Source organism: Cyprinus carpio, chromosome A7 (assembly GCF_018340385.1).
Source record: "Cyprinus carpio isolate SPL01 chromosome A7, ASM1834038v1, whole genome shotgun sequence".
Lineage (NCBI taxonomy): Eukaryota > Metazoa > Chordata > Actinopteri > Cypriniformes > Cyprinidae > Cyprinus > Cyprinus carpio.
In genome coordinates this window covers 21,432,138-21,445,754 of record NC_056578.1, presented here as the reverse complement: position 1 = coordinate 21,445,754, position 13,617 = coordinate 21,432,138, and the positions used below count along the sequence as shown (strand labels likewise).

The following is a 13,617-nucleotide window of genomic DNA, read 5'->3' as shown; positions in this document are numbered from 1 at the left end:
CAGCTGGATAAAACAAAAACTGTGTCCATCTTCATTTCAGGCTGCAAAGCAACAAAATTTGATTATTTTAAAGGGGTGTCCAACACTATATTCTTTTCTATACCCACTGCATATATATATATATATATATATATATATATATATGTGTGTGTGTTTGTGTGTGTGTGTATATATATATATATATATACACATACACACATATATATTCCATGTATATTATATGCAGATTTATATTTAAAACGTTATAGTATTCTACAGCATTCTACAAATCAGGGAACAAATAGGGAGCTATTTATCAACAAAACACTGGACTAATAAAGATCTGCTTTGTGACTGTGTTAACTGAATTGAACTCTTGTGTGCTGTGGTCTATTCAATTCAAATTCTAACTCATGAATTGAAAAGACAATCCCTGAAGTCACACTAATTGACATTCTATGAGCAAGTATGCACCGTGTGTGTAACAGTCTTATCAGGCCCAGCTCTCTCTCTTCCAATTGCATACCTCCATATCATCCTTCAGCAAAGCTGGAGCAGGCTTATACTCAGGGTCATCCACATCTCTGCACAAACAGATAACACGCACACAAACACAGTTACAAATACTTAAGAGAGTTACTGGAGGCAGAAACTGATAAAGGACTTCCTCTATCTGTATGAATGGAGTCCGTTTGTGCCTCTTACCCATCCATAAAGTCATTTCCTCTCTGCTCAGCAGCGATGGCCTTCTCGTCCGGCCGCCCAACCCTGTCTAAGAAACACAGTGCTGGATCTGCACGAATAGTGTTGTACTTCTCATAACCTACAACACATAAATACAGCCATTAGATAAAAGTGCGTACCCACACATAAAGCCTTGAGCACAACAGAGCTGATCGGACTCACCATGCTTAAAGACTCCTAACAGCAGACATTTGTCCGAGAGCATGTCCCACCACAGAGCAGGCATGTCAGAATGATCCGGCTCAGGAACCCAGATCTCTATCTCACTGAGAGACAGCAAAACAAACATTTCAGCCATTACTAGCAGTAACCTGCTATACATTTTAGTCTACGGTTATTAAAATTTTGGAACAGACCACAGTTTAAGTCTGATATTGTCATTTGTGAACTATTCCTTTAAATACAGATACTGACATTACATGAGTACATTCCTGAAGTTTCCTCAGCAGAACAGCAGATGGCGCTTTAATGTTCCTCTTACTGAACAAACTGGCTTAAACTGACTAACACTGAAGGAGTTCAATGAGGATCTATTTATAATCCTAAAATCTAAAGATATCTACAATACACAAGAGAATGTCTTGTGAAACCTTTATATTTTAAGGTTTTGATCAGTTTTATATGGCTTAAAATTAAACACAAATTACCAGCATGTGTTAGCAGCCCAAAAGATTGTGGGTTCGATTCCCAGGGAACACATGTTAGGTAAAAAAAAAAATGTTAGCCTGAATGCACTGTAAGTCGCTTTGGATAAAAGCATCTGCTAAATGCAGAAATGGAAATGGAAATGAAATGTATTACACATGCAGAACACGCTCCGCTCAGATGTGTTGGTTTCCCAGACTAGTGAAAGTAATAAGGTGAGAGGGTTCATGACAATTCTTACCTGACATCTGCCCCATCCAGTACTTTTTGGCAATGTGCTCCGATCACCTCTTGTTTCAGATAGTACAGCATTCTGACCCTCAGCAGCACCCTGCCAGACAGAGACACACAATATGTATATACATTTTTAAAGAAATTAAGTTTAATTCAGCAAGGATGCATTAAATTGATCAAAAGTGAGAATAAATTTATTTTAAAACTTCAAATGAATGCTTTGAACTCTATATTCCCAACAATTAGAGTCCTTAAAAATTATAACTATTAATAACACTGACAATAATAATAAATATTCTTGGGCACCAAATTAGCTAAAATTGCATTTTTAAATATTTCAAAATATTGTAATATTAATAATATTTTACAACATTACTTTTATGTATTTTTGATCAAATAATTGTAGCCTTGGTTAGCATAAGACCTCTTTTTAAAAACAATACTGTAAACTGGCTTATGTGTACGATTTGATGTAAAATGTACTGCCATATGGCTGGTGTTAATGAGTGCTAACACATACAGCCTTTTCATTTTTTGATGAAAGTTGCTTCAGAGAACATGCATGACTGTACATGTTGGCAATGTAACTCTTCAAAACAAAACAAAAAACAAAAGGCTTAAAAAACAAAAACGGTGCTTTATGTAATTAAAAAATTGCCAGTAGTTTTCTGTAAAGGGTAGGTTTAGGTGTAGGTGTAGAAAATACAGTTTGTGCAGTATAAAAACCATTACGCCTATGGAGAGTCTCCGTAAACCACAAATGAAAGTATGTGTGTGTGTGTGTGTGTGTGTGTGTGTGTGTGTGTGTGTGTGTGTGTGTGTGTGTGTGTGTGTGTGTGTGTTAAACAGGACAGCTTCCTAAACAATAGGGAACTTTCTCCAATGGCAGAGAGCCCTGAATGCACAGCCAGCTTTACAGTAATAAACTCTCTCCACACACACATCCTGGTCCAGAACAGTTCAAAGCACAATCACACAGCCTGATTAATAGCGTGACACGATGTACAACCCTGGCTGCTTTCTAATGCAGGAGTTGTTAAGCATTTGTAGACAAAAAGTGGGGACAGCCAAATAGATCTGATAGTGAGTTTGACAACTAAAGTGTCAAGAACGGAAGAGCGTGACCTGAAAGCACCCCATCTTTCACTCCCTAAGAGAAAAACCCCTAACCAAGTGTGTGAGAATGGGCTTTACCAGAATAAGATCACAGGGCTAAAATGGGAGATTCCCTTCTATTATTGCATCATACACTTTCTCCAGAGTGGGAGATATCCATCTAATGAGGCGTTCACATGTAGCCGAGTGGCTGTGTGGTTGAAAGTGGGTGTTACTGCTGCTTTATGGCCTAACATTATTGCTGAGTTGCACAACAGGTCATATTTTTGAAAAATCAGATCATAAATGGGATGTACTGATGGTAAAAATAAGACCAGGAATAAGTGTTCTTGCTGCTAAACTATTTTCAACACAGACAATAGTCAGAAAGTTAATTTCTTGAGCACCACATCAGCAGGAATAAATTACATTTTTATAAAATATTAAAATGGAAAACTTTAGTCACTTTAAATTGTAATAATATTTTACAATATTACTGTTTTTACTGTATTTTTAATCAAATAAATGCAACACTAGTAGACATAACAGGCTTCTTTCAAAAACACAATTTTATCGACCCAACTTTTTGGTGCATCAAACATTAGTGTGTATTGCGCCTGCAATGCAAAGCTTACTTGTTGCAGTGGTGTTTCAGGTGTTTCTTGTACCCATCATCAGACAACATGTGTTCTGGGTTGTGTTTTCGGATCCACTCTGCCTTCTGGATATCGAATGAGCTAGACTGAGTCTTCATCTTCTTTCCTTTTCGGCCTCGTGGTACTGGAGTCGACAAACCTGCGCAAGTCACATCAAAAAATCGAAATGATGTCACGCGCTTTATAAACAAACATTAATCCTGACTGGATCACAATGCAAAAGGTAACTGAATTTCTAACAACGCTTCAGTCCTCATACCCAAATGGTTCTGAAGTTCCTTGGTCCTGCCGTCCTCTGTGGGAGCGATCAGATCCCACATGAAGCTTTTGATTTTATCATCTCCACGGTAATGAACGAGGCAGTATGCCAGGAGTGCTCTGCATATACACTCCACATCATGCTCACTCAGCTGTCGCTTAAAGCGCCCGTGAGCCAGGATATCCTTCCAGCGGCCCCACCTATGACCACAGAAACAATTTCAGTGGTCCATCATTTCATCTATAGCAGGGGTGGCGAACGTGGGTCCTGGAGACCTGCAGCCCTGTAGAGTTTTGCTTCAACCCTATTCAATCACACCTGAACAAGCATATTTTAATTAGGATTGGAGCTTAACTCTGCAGAGCTCTCCAGAACCAGAGTTCGTCACCCCTGATCTACAGTGTCAAGAACTCTGCCGGAGAAGAGTGTTACTTCCTACATTTGCATATTTTGTATAAAGTTTATTTATATAGTGTATTATACGTACAGTATGCAGCACAATGAACTTTTATTCAGCAAGAATGCATTAAACGGATCAAAAGTGATAGTAAAATCATTTAAAATGTTTCTATTTCAAATAAATGCTGTTCTTTTGAACTTTCCATATCATGGTTTCCACAAAAAAAGTATTAAGTAGCACAACCATTTGGTCAAATAAATGTAGCCACAGTAAGCATAAGCAAAAACAAATACCTTAACAACTCTAACTTTTTAAACAGTAGTGTATATATAGTAAATGTACTGGCATATAACAAAACTCATAACGGTAGACCACTAGCCATCACTCACCCATATACCAACAGATTTTTTTCCACGCGGAAGCACTCTGTGCGGCCATAGCTGTTGAGGCGTTCATGTGGCCGGCGAAGTTTGGGTTTGTCATCTCCGCTACTCTCCCCTTCAGAGAGCTCGGCCAGCTCGTCCTTAGTAGCGCTGAACGGCCGGGTCTGTTTCCTGACACGAGGGGTGTCGATCACCAGACTGTTCTGTAGCAAAACCGCAACAAAAGACAACAGTTAACAGAACCGCTGACCCACCTTTACTGAGAGCACTGCTATGCGTTTAAATAAGGCTAACCGCATTCACTAAAACTGATGTTTTCTTTCAATCACTGTGAAGCACTTACAACTAACATACAGAAAACAGTGACTGAGTTATTTCAGAGTACATTACATTAAATACCAATCATGTTAACCAGCATCCTGTCATCTCTTACAGCAATGCCGCTCATTTCTGGGGGTTTTCCCATCAGCCACTGAGTCAAAGGAGCTTTCTGTAACTTGATTATTTATTTTTTATTTTTTATTTTTTACAGATGTCTACACAGAAACTGTAGTTCTCAAAGTAATCCTGGCACAGATGTGCAGGCTTCTCTGTCCTACTGTTTTTGTGTAACTTACTCTGCCATTGACTGTCTCCATGTCAATCTCTGCTTTCTTGGCCCACTTGTCCCAGAAGTTGGGGTCATCCAGAGAGATGTCTGTTCTGTTCCCTGAAGCTACAAAACTGGCCTGTGAATACAGCAAAAACAAACGAGAACAGCATGTTAATGTCTGCACAAATACATACAAGAAACATTTAGTTTCTCTTTGATAATTGTTGGGAATTTGACTTCAACAGATGTATTTCTAGAAAAATTACATAATTCTAGAATGACTGGGGTGTTATTCTGCAGTGGAGTGCACCTGCATAGGAAAAAAGGCTGACAAACGGCTTTTTACTTTGAAAACTTTTAAAGATGTGGGCGTAAACACTTGGGTATACTCTTTACAAGAGCCAACTCAGTAACCATAAGGTGAACCGTTAAACAAACAAACAAACAAACAAAAAAACAAACAAACAAAAAAACATTTTTAAAATTATAATTCTAATATAACATTTTAATTTCTTAATTTTCAAACATTAAACCTCAAATCTTTACTACAAAATTTCAACTAAAAACTACAGGGAGCCCTTAAAGCTTCTTCTTTTTTTATTTCATTTTAATTAGATATATTATTACTATTGTAATAATACTTTTGTACTATAAAACATAAAATAGAGTATTTCACAAAAAAGAAAAAGAAAATTATAATTTCTTAGAATGACTGAGGAATTACAATACTAACATTTACATCTTAATTTTGTCATTTTCAAGCTTTTATTTTGGCAGAAAACACTGGGAGCCCATTAAGCTTCTCCTACGTTATTTGATTTTAGTTGGATATATTTGCAACCTTAAAATGAATGCCATCTGAAAATTGCTTTTATAAGAGAAAATGTAAGAAAACATTATGATCAACACTTTTAAACATACAAGAATTAAAAGATGGGAAATAGAAGCTGACCTTGGCAAAGGTGGAGCCCCGTCCCTCAGATTCAATAGTGATGGTCTTGGTTCTGCGTTGCAGGATTTGGTCAATGTCCTCTTCACAAAATTTAGCCCCCTCATCTTCCTCGTCCATGATGGCACCATAAGCTCCACGCCGCAGAAGGTCCTCAATCTCCTTCTTAGAGAGCTGCTGCTGCATCTGCTATAAAAGATGGAGAGAGAAAGAGAGTGAATGAAACCAGACAATACATATTAAACCAAACTGTCTACACCACCAATTATGCAAATCTCATTGTAGAGAACAACAATGTAATGAGGGCTGGAGGAAAAAAAATTCTGGTACATGGGTGACATTTAACGTCTTACCCCTCCTCCTCCTAGACTGTTGTCTCGTCCGCTCATGCTTTGAAGCACCGCTTTATCCAATCCCAGCTTCAGACTGGCTCTATCGAACATCTCTCGCTCATATGAGTTACGTGTGATTAGTCGATATACTTTAACTGCTTTATTCTGACCAATCCTGTGGCAGCGAGCCTGAGCCTGTGGATATAACAACATGAAAAAAAGGAATATGAGCCAACAAGAACTTCTACAAATTTACTATTGTGTGTGTGTGTGTGTGTGTGTGTGTGTGTACCTGCAGGTCATTCTGAGGGTTCCAGTCAGAGTCAAAGATGATACAGGTGTCAGCAGCTGTGAGGTTAATACCGAGCCCACCTGCTCGAGTACACAGCAGGAAGACGAATCGATCGGAGTCTGGTTTACTGAAACGGTCTATTGCTGCTTGACGGAGGTTCCCACGTACACGGCCGTCTATCCGCTCATAGAGGTATCTGAAAAAGGTCAGTTTGACTTAGAAATTACAGATCGATGAACTTCCACACAGTATTCCACACAGCAATCATTACCATCTAAAATAACTGTTTTATATTTTAATATATTTTAAAATGTAATTTATTTCTGTGATGGTAAAGCTGAATTTTCAGTAGCCATTTCTCTAGTCCTCAGTGTCACATGATCCTTCAGAAATCATTCTAACATAAGCTTTGTTGCTCAAGAAACGTTTCCTATTATTATCAATGTTTAAATAAAATGTTGTGCTGCTTAATATATTTATGAAAAGCGTGATGCACTTTTTTTTTTTTTTCAGGATTTTTCAATTAATAGAAGGTTCAAGTGAACAAGAACTTATTTGAAACATAAATCATTACCATAAACATTACTTTGGATCAGCTGAATGCATTCTTGCTGAAGTATTAATTTATTTCTTTCTAACAAAATAATAATAATAATAATAATAATAATAATAATAATAATAATAATAATAATAATAATAATAATAAAAATCTTACTGACTCCAAACTGTTGAACGTCAATACATATATACTACCGTCAAAACATTAACATAATCCTATATATTGCGAGTTTCATCAATACTAAATACTAAATGTGTTAAAGGAATATTCCGGGTTCAATACAAGTAAAGCGGAACCAGCATCTGTGGCACAATGTTGATTTCCCATGAGCAATGTTGCATTAGTATGTCCCTAGCTCACTCCTAAAACTCTTTTCCATCTCCTTTTCACTCATTCTATCTTTCATTCATTCCATTCATGTCCTTTATCTCTTTCTCTCTTTTTTCGTCACAGTAACCATCTCACATTTTTCCATGTTACTTCCTGCTTTCTCTGACCCACTTTGGGCAGAGCTGTGCCTCTGGGACTGTGTGCATGATGTGAGATCCCTTGAGTGTCTGTGTCCTGGAGCACCCTAGCTGCATCATCCAACATACACAGCACTTAGTTCATTAACAGTGCACTGTACACACCGCTAGACTGTCACAGACAAGCTGAAGCAAGAGAAAAATGAATGAGGCAGGAATTAAGGAAAGAAACTAATCCTAGACACTGCATAAAATGGTAATGGTCACATGATATTGCTGATGCAAAGGGGATCAACAGCAGAGAGCTCCGTATAAAGGACCAGAGAGATAAGGAACATGTGAACACAACTCAAACCAAGGTAAGCAAAATGTGACATTGAACTTCTGCTAAAAAGCTAATTTGATTGTTTGTTGAAAGTACATATATATGCACTGTAGTGTATCTAAAACAAATACAGTACAGTGGGACGTCACAGTTTGCAGTTAAACCTCATGCATTCGGCAGGGACACGACCAGAGCCATTTACAGCAATGAAATACACCTCCACTTACAACTACAATACATCTTGTGTGCTGTAGGATGGTGTACACTCTCTGTTTTCGATTCTCACCTTCTCTGAATGAGGTAGTCTTCCAGGATGTCCAGGCAGCGCACCATCTGAGAAAAGATGAGCACTTTGTGTCCACCGGCCTTCATCTTGGGGAGCAGCTTGTCAATGAGAACGAGTTTACCTGCTGACTGAATCATAGCCTGCAGGTGGAAATCTACAGCTGTGGGGCTATACACCTCCTTGAAGTCCTCAAAGATCTTCTCCTCGGCCCCTACAAGTAAAGAGAGGACAGACTTCTTAGGACCTTGCCATATGTGGGCTTGTTGGTTTTGACAGCAGTTTGGGATTGTGTAGTTGTACCTTTAATGAGGTAGGGATGGTTGCAGCATTTCCGCAGTTCCATCATGGTGTTGAGCAAGTTTGGGACGTTGGCTTGGCCAGCTCCTTTAGCCAGGAATGAGAAGTTCTTCTCCAGTATGGCGCGGTAGTATTTCTTCTGGATGTTGGTGAGCTCCACTTCAATGATGGTCTCCTCTTTAGGGGCCAACTTCTTCTCCACGTCTTCCTTAAGACGCCGCAGCATCATTGGTTTTAGGATGGCCTGGAGTTTCTGGACCTACATGCACATGCATTTACAAACGGAGAAGAGTAAAATATACAGAACATCTATTTTAATTCAAACACAGTAATATATAACATATATACAAATACAGCACCTGCTCCTCAGTCTTGAGGTCTCCGAATTCCTGCATGAAGGTGCTTTCAGAAGGGAAGCGGGTGGGCTCCAGGAAGTGCAGCAGACTAAAGAGCTCCTCTACTGTGTTTTGTAGTGGAGTGCCCGTCAACAAAACCTTATGTTCCTAAGAGGTCAACAGATATCAAGTTAAAAACATAGGGAAAAAAGGCATCTGTGATAAGTTGTAAATATAAGCATAATGTCTTATTTATACCAGACTCATAAGTTTGAAGCCCTCCAAAAGCTTGCAGTTCTTATTTTTGAGCCGATGGGCTTCATCAATGATGACACAGCGCCAGTCTATTGCGTTAAGTTCTGGACAGCCTCCCAATATCATCTCAAATGTTGTAATGACTGCCTGAAACCGGTAAGCACCTCTTATCACACGACCCTGTAGGAGAGAAAGAGAGATAATAAGTGCCTGCAAACAATTTTTTTTTTTTGTGTTCCCTGAGGTTTTGCATGATACACCACTATACAGTTATATAGTGGCATGGGGATTTTTATTTCATCGTAACTGTATACCAGTATATATATAATGATATGGGTATTTTTGCAGGAAATTCAACAAAAATCAATTTTATATATATATATATGGTACTTTTTTCCTTTTTGTTCTGAACTTGATGGATGCAAACCATATGGTAAAACCAATTTTATAAAATGGAATGATGCAAACTAAAAGATATGATTATGCATTACAAATGAACTTAACATCAGTTTTATAATTTACATTATTTACAATATAAATGACCGGATGAGCATTAGCTGTTGTGAAAAAGCTGATTTAAAAAATGCTGACCCCACAGTTAAATTCTACATTAATGCAACAGTTTGCAATGTTTCTCCATCTGTTATTTCTTCATGATATTATTTGATTTTCACTGGTAGTTATGCAATTATATCCTCTGTGGCATTAGCGGTATATTAAATTTCCTACCAGTTGACACATTTCTACCATTATGAGGTATATTCTGAAATACCACCAAGCCAAATCAGTGATGTTTGATTATTTCCATATCAAGCATCACTATATGGACTTTCTCAGAGATACAATCTGCCAACTTCACAATTACATTTAGTTTGAAAAGGAATAAAATAACCATAATTGAGTTGAGGCTTGCTTTTTTCCCCTCTATCTTTCTCCTTTACAAAACATGACTCTAAAAGGTAGCCTTGAATTACAGTTAAGAGGTCTAGATCAATGCGAGGCTGACCTTCCTCTGCTGTGTGTGTGTGTATGGGTGTGAGATCTCACCTGAGCATCTCTGAAATACATCTCATACTGCTGGAGCATCTGTCTGCTGACCACACTGCCATGGTACACGATGACGTTGAGTTTTGTCCAGGTTCTGAACTCTCTCTCCCAGTTAGCGATGGTAGAGAGAGGGGCGATGATGAGGAAAGGCCCCTTGATCCCTATGCGATACATCTCTTCCAGAAACGTAATGGACTGGATGGTTTTTCCCAGACCCATCTCATCCGCCAGAATACAGTTACGCCTGCAAATTGAGACAGAGGGGCATCAGAGTACCCTTTTTCACATTTTTACTTTTTTAATATTCCCACACACAAGATACCAGGTTAAATTACAAGAGTAGGTGTAAAACTGATTCAAAAATGAAATCGAAATAGCAAAAATCACAATATTAGACCTTTTTGACACAATTCCTGTTGAAATGTAGTGCTACCCATGGCACAAACACAGTCACACGTAATACAACAGTGAGCGTCAGTTCCAAAATAAATTTATATTACAGTAACACCTAAATGGTGTTCAAATTAGATTTGTATGTTACTTTTGTACAAAAGCATCAGCCAGATGCCAGGAGTTGGCATTTTCACACTTTTCCTCACTTTTAAATAGCTTATACTGTAAATGCCTGTGCGCATCTTACTTTCACTTTCATATTAGCGGCAATTCTGCATCAATTGCTTGAATGGACAACGACAACTCACTTATATTAAACATAGAACTTTTGTTGACAAAACAAATAAAAATACACTATGCAATAGGCCTAATACAAAATAACAAATAACGTACACAAAGTTTAAATTAAAAAAATAATAAATAAATGAAATCAGCAAACACTGTGGAACCAAATGAATAAGAAATAGGCTATAGAATGTTTATTAGCAAAACGAATAAGAAAGTTGGAGGCACAACATACACCTTGATGTTAAATAAAATAAATAAATTACACAAAGTTTAAATAAAGTAAAAATCAGTAAACACTGTGGAACCTAATAAAGAAGAAACTAATATAAAACTATATATAAACTTTCAAAATCACCTTAGATAAATGGCAAAAGTCAACAGGCTTTTCAAAATACAAAATATCACCAAAGAGGTGCTTTTGCATTTCGTTTTGAAACTAAATCTTCCACCATCGTCTTGTCTGTCTTACCTCACTCTTCTTGTCAGTCAGCTCGACTCACTCTACTGCTGCTGCTGATCTGTGATGCAACTGCATTCTGTTCTCTTAAAGGGATAGTTCACCCAAAAATGAAAAGTGGAACTGAACAAAAAGTGGAAATGAAAGGTTCCCATTGACTTCCATAGTATTTCTTTTCCTACTATGGAAATCAATGGGAACCACCAACTGTTTGATTACCAGCAATCTTCAAAATATCTTCTTTTAAGTTCAACATAAGAAAGCAACTCATAAGAAAGGTTTGGAATGACATGAGGGTGAGTAAATGATGACAGAATTTTCATTTTTGGGTGAACTATCCCTTTAAGTGAAATAAATGATTTTTATTACTATTAAAAAAAATCAAACTGACGGTGGTGGGTGGTGCAGTGGTGGTCAAGTGACGTAACCAGTGTTTCGGCTTAACACCAGTAACACAGACTATCGCAGCAAGCCTAAAGTACACCATATGATGCTGTCCCACTCAGTAGTTTTATTGACATATATGGGGAATGTTAAAGAGGAAGAATCCCTTTGTCAGGGCTGAGCATTCACTTACCTATTGTACCAGTTGAAGAGAAGCCAGTTGACCCCCTCCAGCTGGTAATCCCTGAGACAGTTTCCATTACAATACTCTCGTGATTGCTCCCGCTTCTTCCAGTGACTCGGCGGTGGACGTTCCTGAGAGTGGATTCAGTAAATGGTATTCAAGCACCAAAACTTGCAATTAAACACACTAACTACCTGCAATACAGTTTAACCAGGCACTAACTGCTCTGCAACACCTATTCGGCATGCATATTTAAATACTTTGCAGTGCAAACATGTCTCCTTTATATATAAATTATAGCTGCATCCTAAAAGGGAAGTTTGAGTACAATCTCTAGTGATTATGGCAACAGTAATTCACCAAATGATGGAGAAGTGAGTATTATGTATCCAGGAAAGCACACTTTAGGCATGTTAAAGAGTTGTTTAAGGTCCCTGGAGCTCAGAGGCATTGCATGTTATTAAGAGGAATATATGGTGAATGCATTACATAAATAATAATATAATATCTTATGCTCACCAAGGCTGTAAAAACATTTTCTATTTTAATATATATTAAAATGCAACCATTACTTTAATCTTCAGTTTCAGCCGATCCTTTAGAAATCATTCTAATATTCTGATTTACTGCTTAAAAAACATTTATTTATTTATTATTCATTTATTATTTAGAATAGAAATGCTAATAGATACTTGCTGGATGATATTATTAATAAAAATAAAAAAACATGTTTGAATGGTAATAATATAATATGATATAATATAATAGTATTAGAGGAAGCAAGAGAGAGACGGTCTCACCACTCTGTTGGTGTTTGGTTTTGCTGCCTGCAGCTTTTTGAACTCTTTGATCTTAGTCTGGTCTACATCATCCTTCAGCTCCCATGTGCTGTCCTCATACGGCAATGAGCACCATTTCACCAGGTAATACACCACCGGCTACACATGCACACAAAAAGAAGGTTTTGAGACTTACACAAAATGCACTGCCAGGAACTACAGAGAGAGTGCTAACCACACTCACACACACAATTCACAGAGCAATGGCTACCTCTCCAGTGTCCTTGTCCTCACAGTATGAGACCTCGAGAACTCTGTCCACTTCTACATAGTCAGGATTGAATGGTTCCTCCTCCATTTAAACACACAGACACATACACATCATTAATAATTACACATAAATCCTGTTCGTCTCCCCAGCGATTATTAGGACTAACATTTGACATGACATGACATTTAACCTGAAAAGCATCATACAAAATATTTTTGTGAGAACACAGTGTTTTCTGAAGTTAGAAACAAACACAGGCATTCTTACATCAGCAAAGAAGTGTGCTTTCTGCGCCTGTTTGATCTTGAAGCGCTTGATTTTCTGCTGGATCCTCTTGTCTTTCTCTAAATGCTGCTCCGTCGCCCACTCACAGTGAAGATATGAGCTACAACAGACCCAAGTTTACATAATTACTGAATGCTCCTTACGCATACACTAAATTATGCATGCTCATCAACACATGACTAAATTGTTCTCTGAGCTGCTCCTGGTTTTTAGCAATATGAAAAACAATTTTTTTCCAGCTTGAAAGCGAACAGAGAAAACAGTTAAAGCTGACAAAAGCAGTGCCTAACTGACTTACTAGTTTTTGTACTTGACGTAATACTCTTCGGTTTCTACCATCAACCCAGGAGAAACCTGTTGAATGAAGAATAAAAATAATATAACATTATAGACATATTCAATAATAAATAATCAATAATAGCCCCCCCCCCCATTTTTGAATAAA

The 13,617-nt window shown here is 37.7% G+C and overlaps 1 protein-coding gene across 7 annotated transcripts in view; it reads right to left on the bottom strand.

Annotated features, from left to right (window-relative positions):
* The window catches only part of LOC109084314 (chromodomain-helicase-DNA-binding protein 9-like), a 59,669-nt gene that overhangs the window by 10,946 nt on the left and 35,106 nt on the right, over window positions 1-13,617 (bottom strand). For 6 of the 7 annotated variants that reach the window (XM_042760327.1, XM_042760329.1, XM_042760324.1 and 3 more), the window contains 21 exons: window positions 13,471-13,526; window positions 13,155-13,272; window positions 12,888-12,974; window positions 12,638-12,775; window positions 11,847-11,968; window positions 10,132-10,375; window positions 9,088-9,264; window positions 8,854-8,997; window positions 8,498-8,753; window positions 8,198-8,408; window positions 6,561-6,756; window positions 6,290-6,463; window positions 5,940-6,125; window positions 5,013-5,123; window positions 4,402-4,598; window positions 3,613-3,812; window positions 3,333-3,492; window positions 1,610-1,699; window positions 886-989; window positions 685-802; window positions 506-563 (listed from right to left, as the gene is read on the bottom strand). In XM_042760327.1, coding sequence (XP_042616261.1) covers window positions 506-563; window positions 685-802; window positions 886-989; window positions 1,610-1,699; window positions 3,333-3,492; window positions 3,613-3,812; window positions 4,402-4,598; window positions 5,013-5,123; window positions 5,940-6,125; window positions 6,290-6,463; window positions 6,561-6,756; window positions 8,198-8,408; window positions 8,498-8,753; window positions 8,854-8,997; window positions 9,088-9,264; window positions 10,132-10,375; window positions 11,847-11,968; window positions 12,638-12,775; window positions 12,888-12,974; window positions 13,155-13,272; window positions 13,471-13,526 — 3,147 coding nt within the window. The remainder of the gene's footprint in view (window positions 1-505; window positions 564-684; window positions 803-885; window positions 990-1,609; window positions 1,700-3,332; window positions 3,493-3,612; window positions 3,813-4,401; window positions 4,599-5,012; window positions 5,124-5,939; window positions 6,126-6,289; window positions 6,464-6,560; window positions 6,757-8,197; window positions 8,409-8,497; window positions 8,754-8,853; window positions 8,998-9,087; window positions 9,265-10,131; window positions 10,376-11,846; window positions 11,969-12,637; window positions 12,776-12,887; window positions 12,975-13,154; window positions 13,273-13,470; window positions 13,527-13,617) is intronic. The other variant, XM_042760326.1, reaches the window with a different exon arrangement.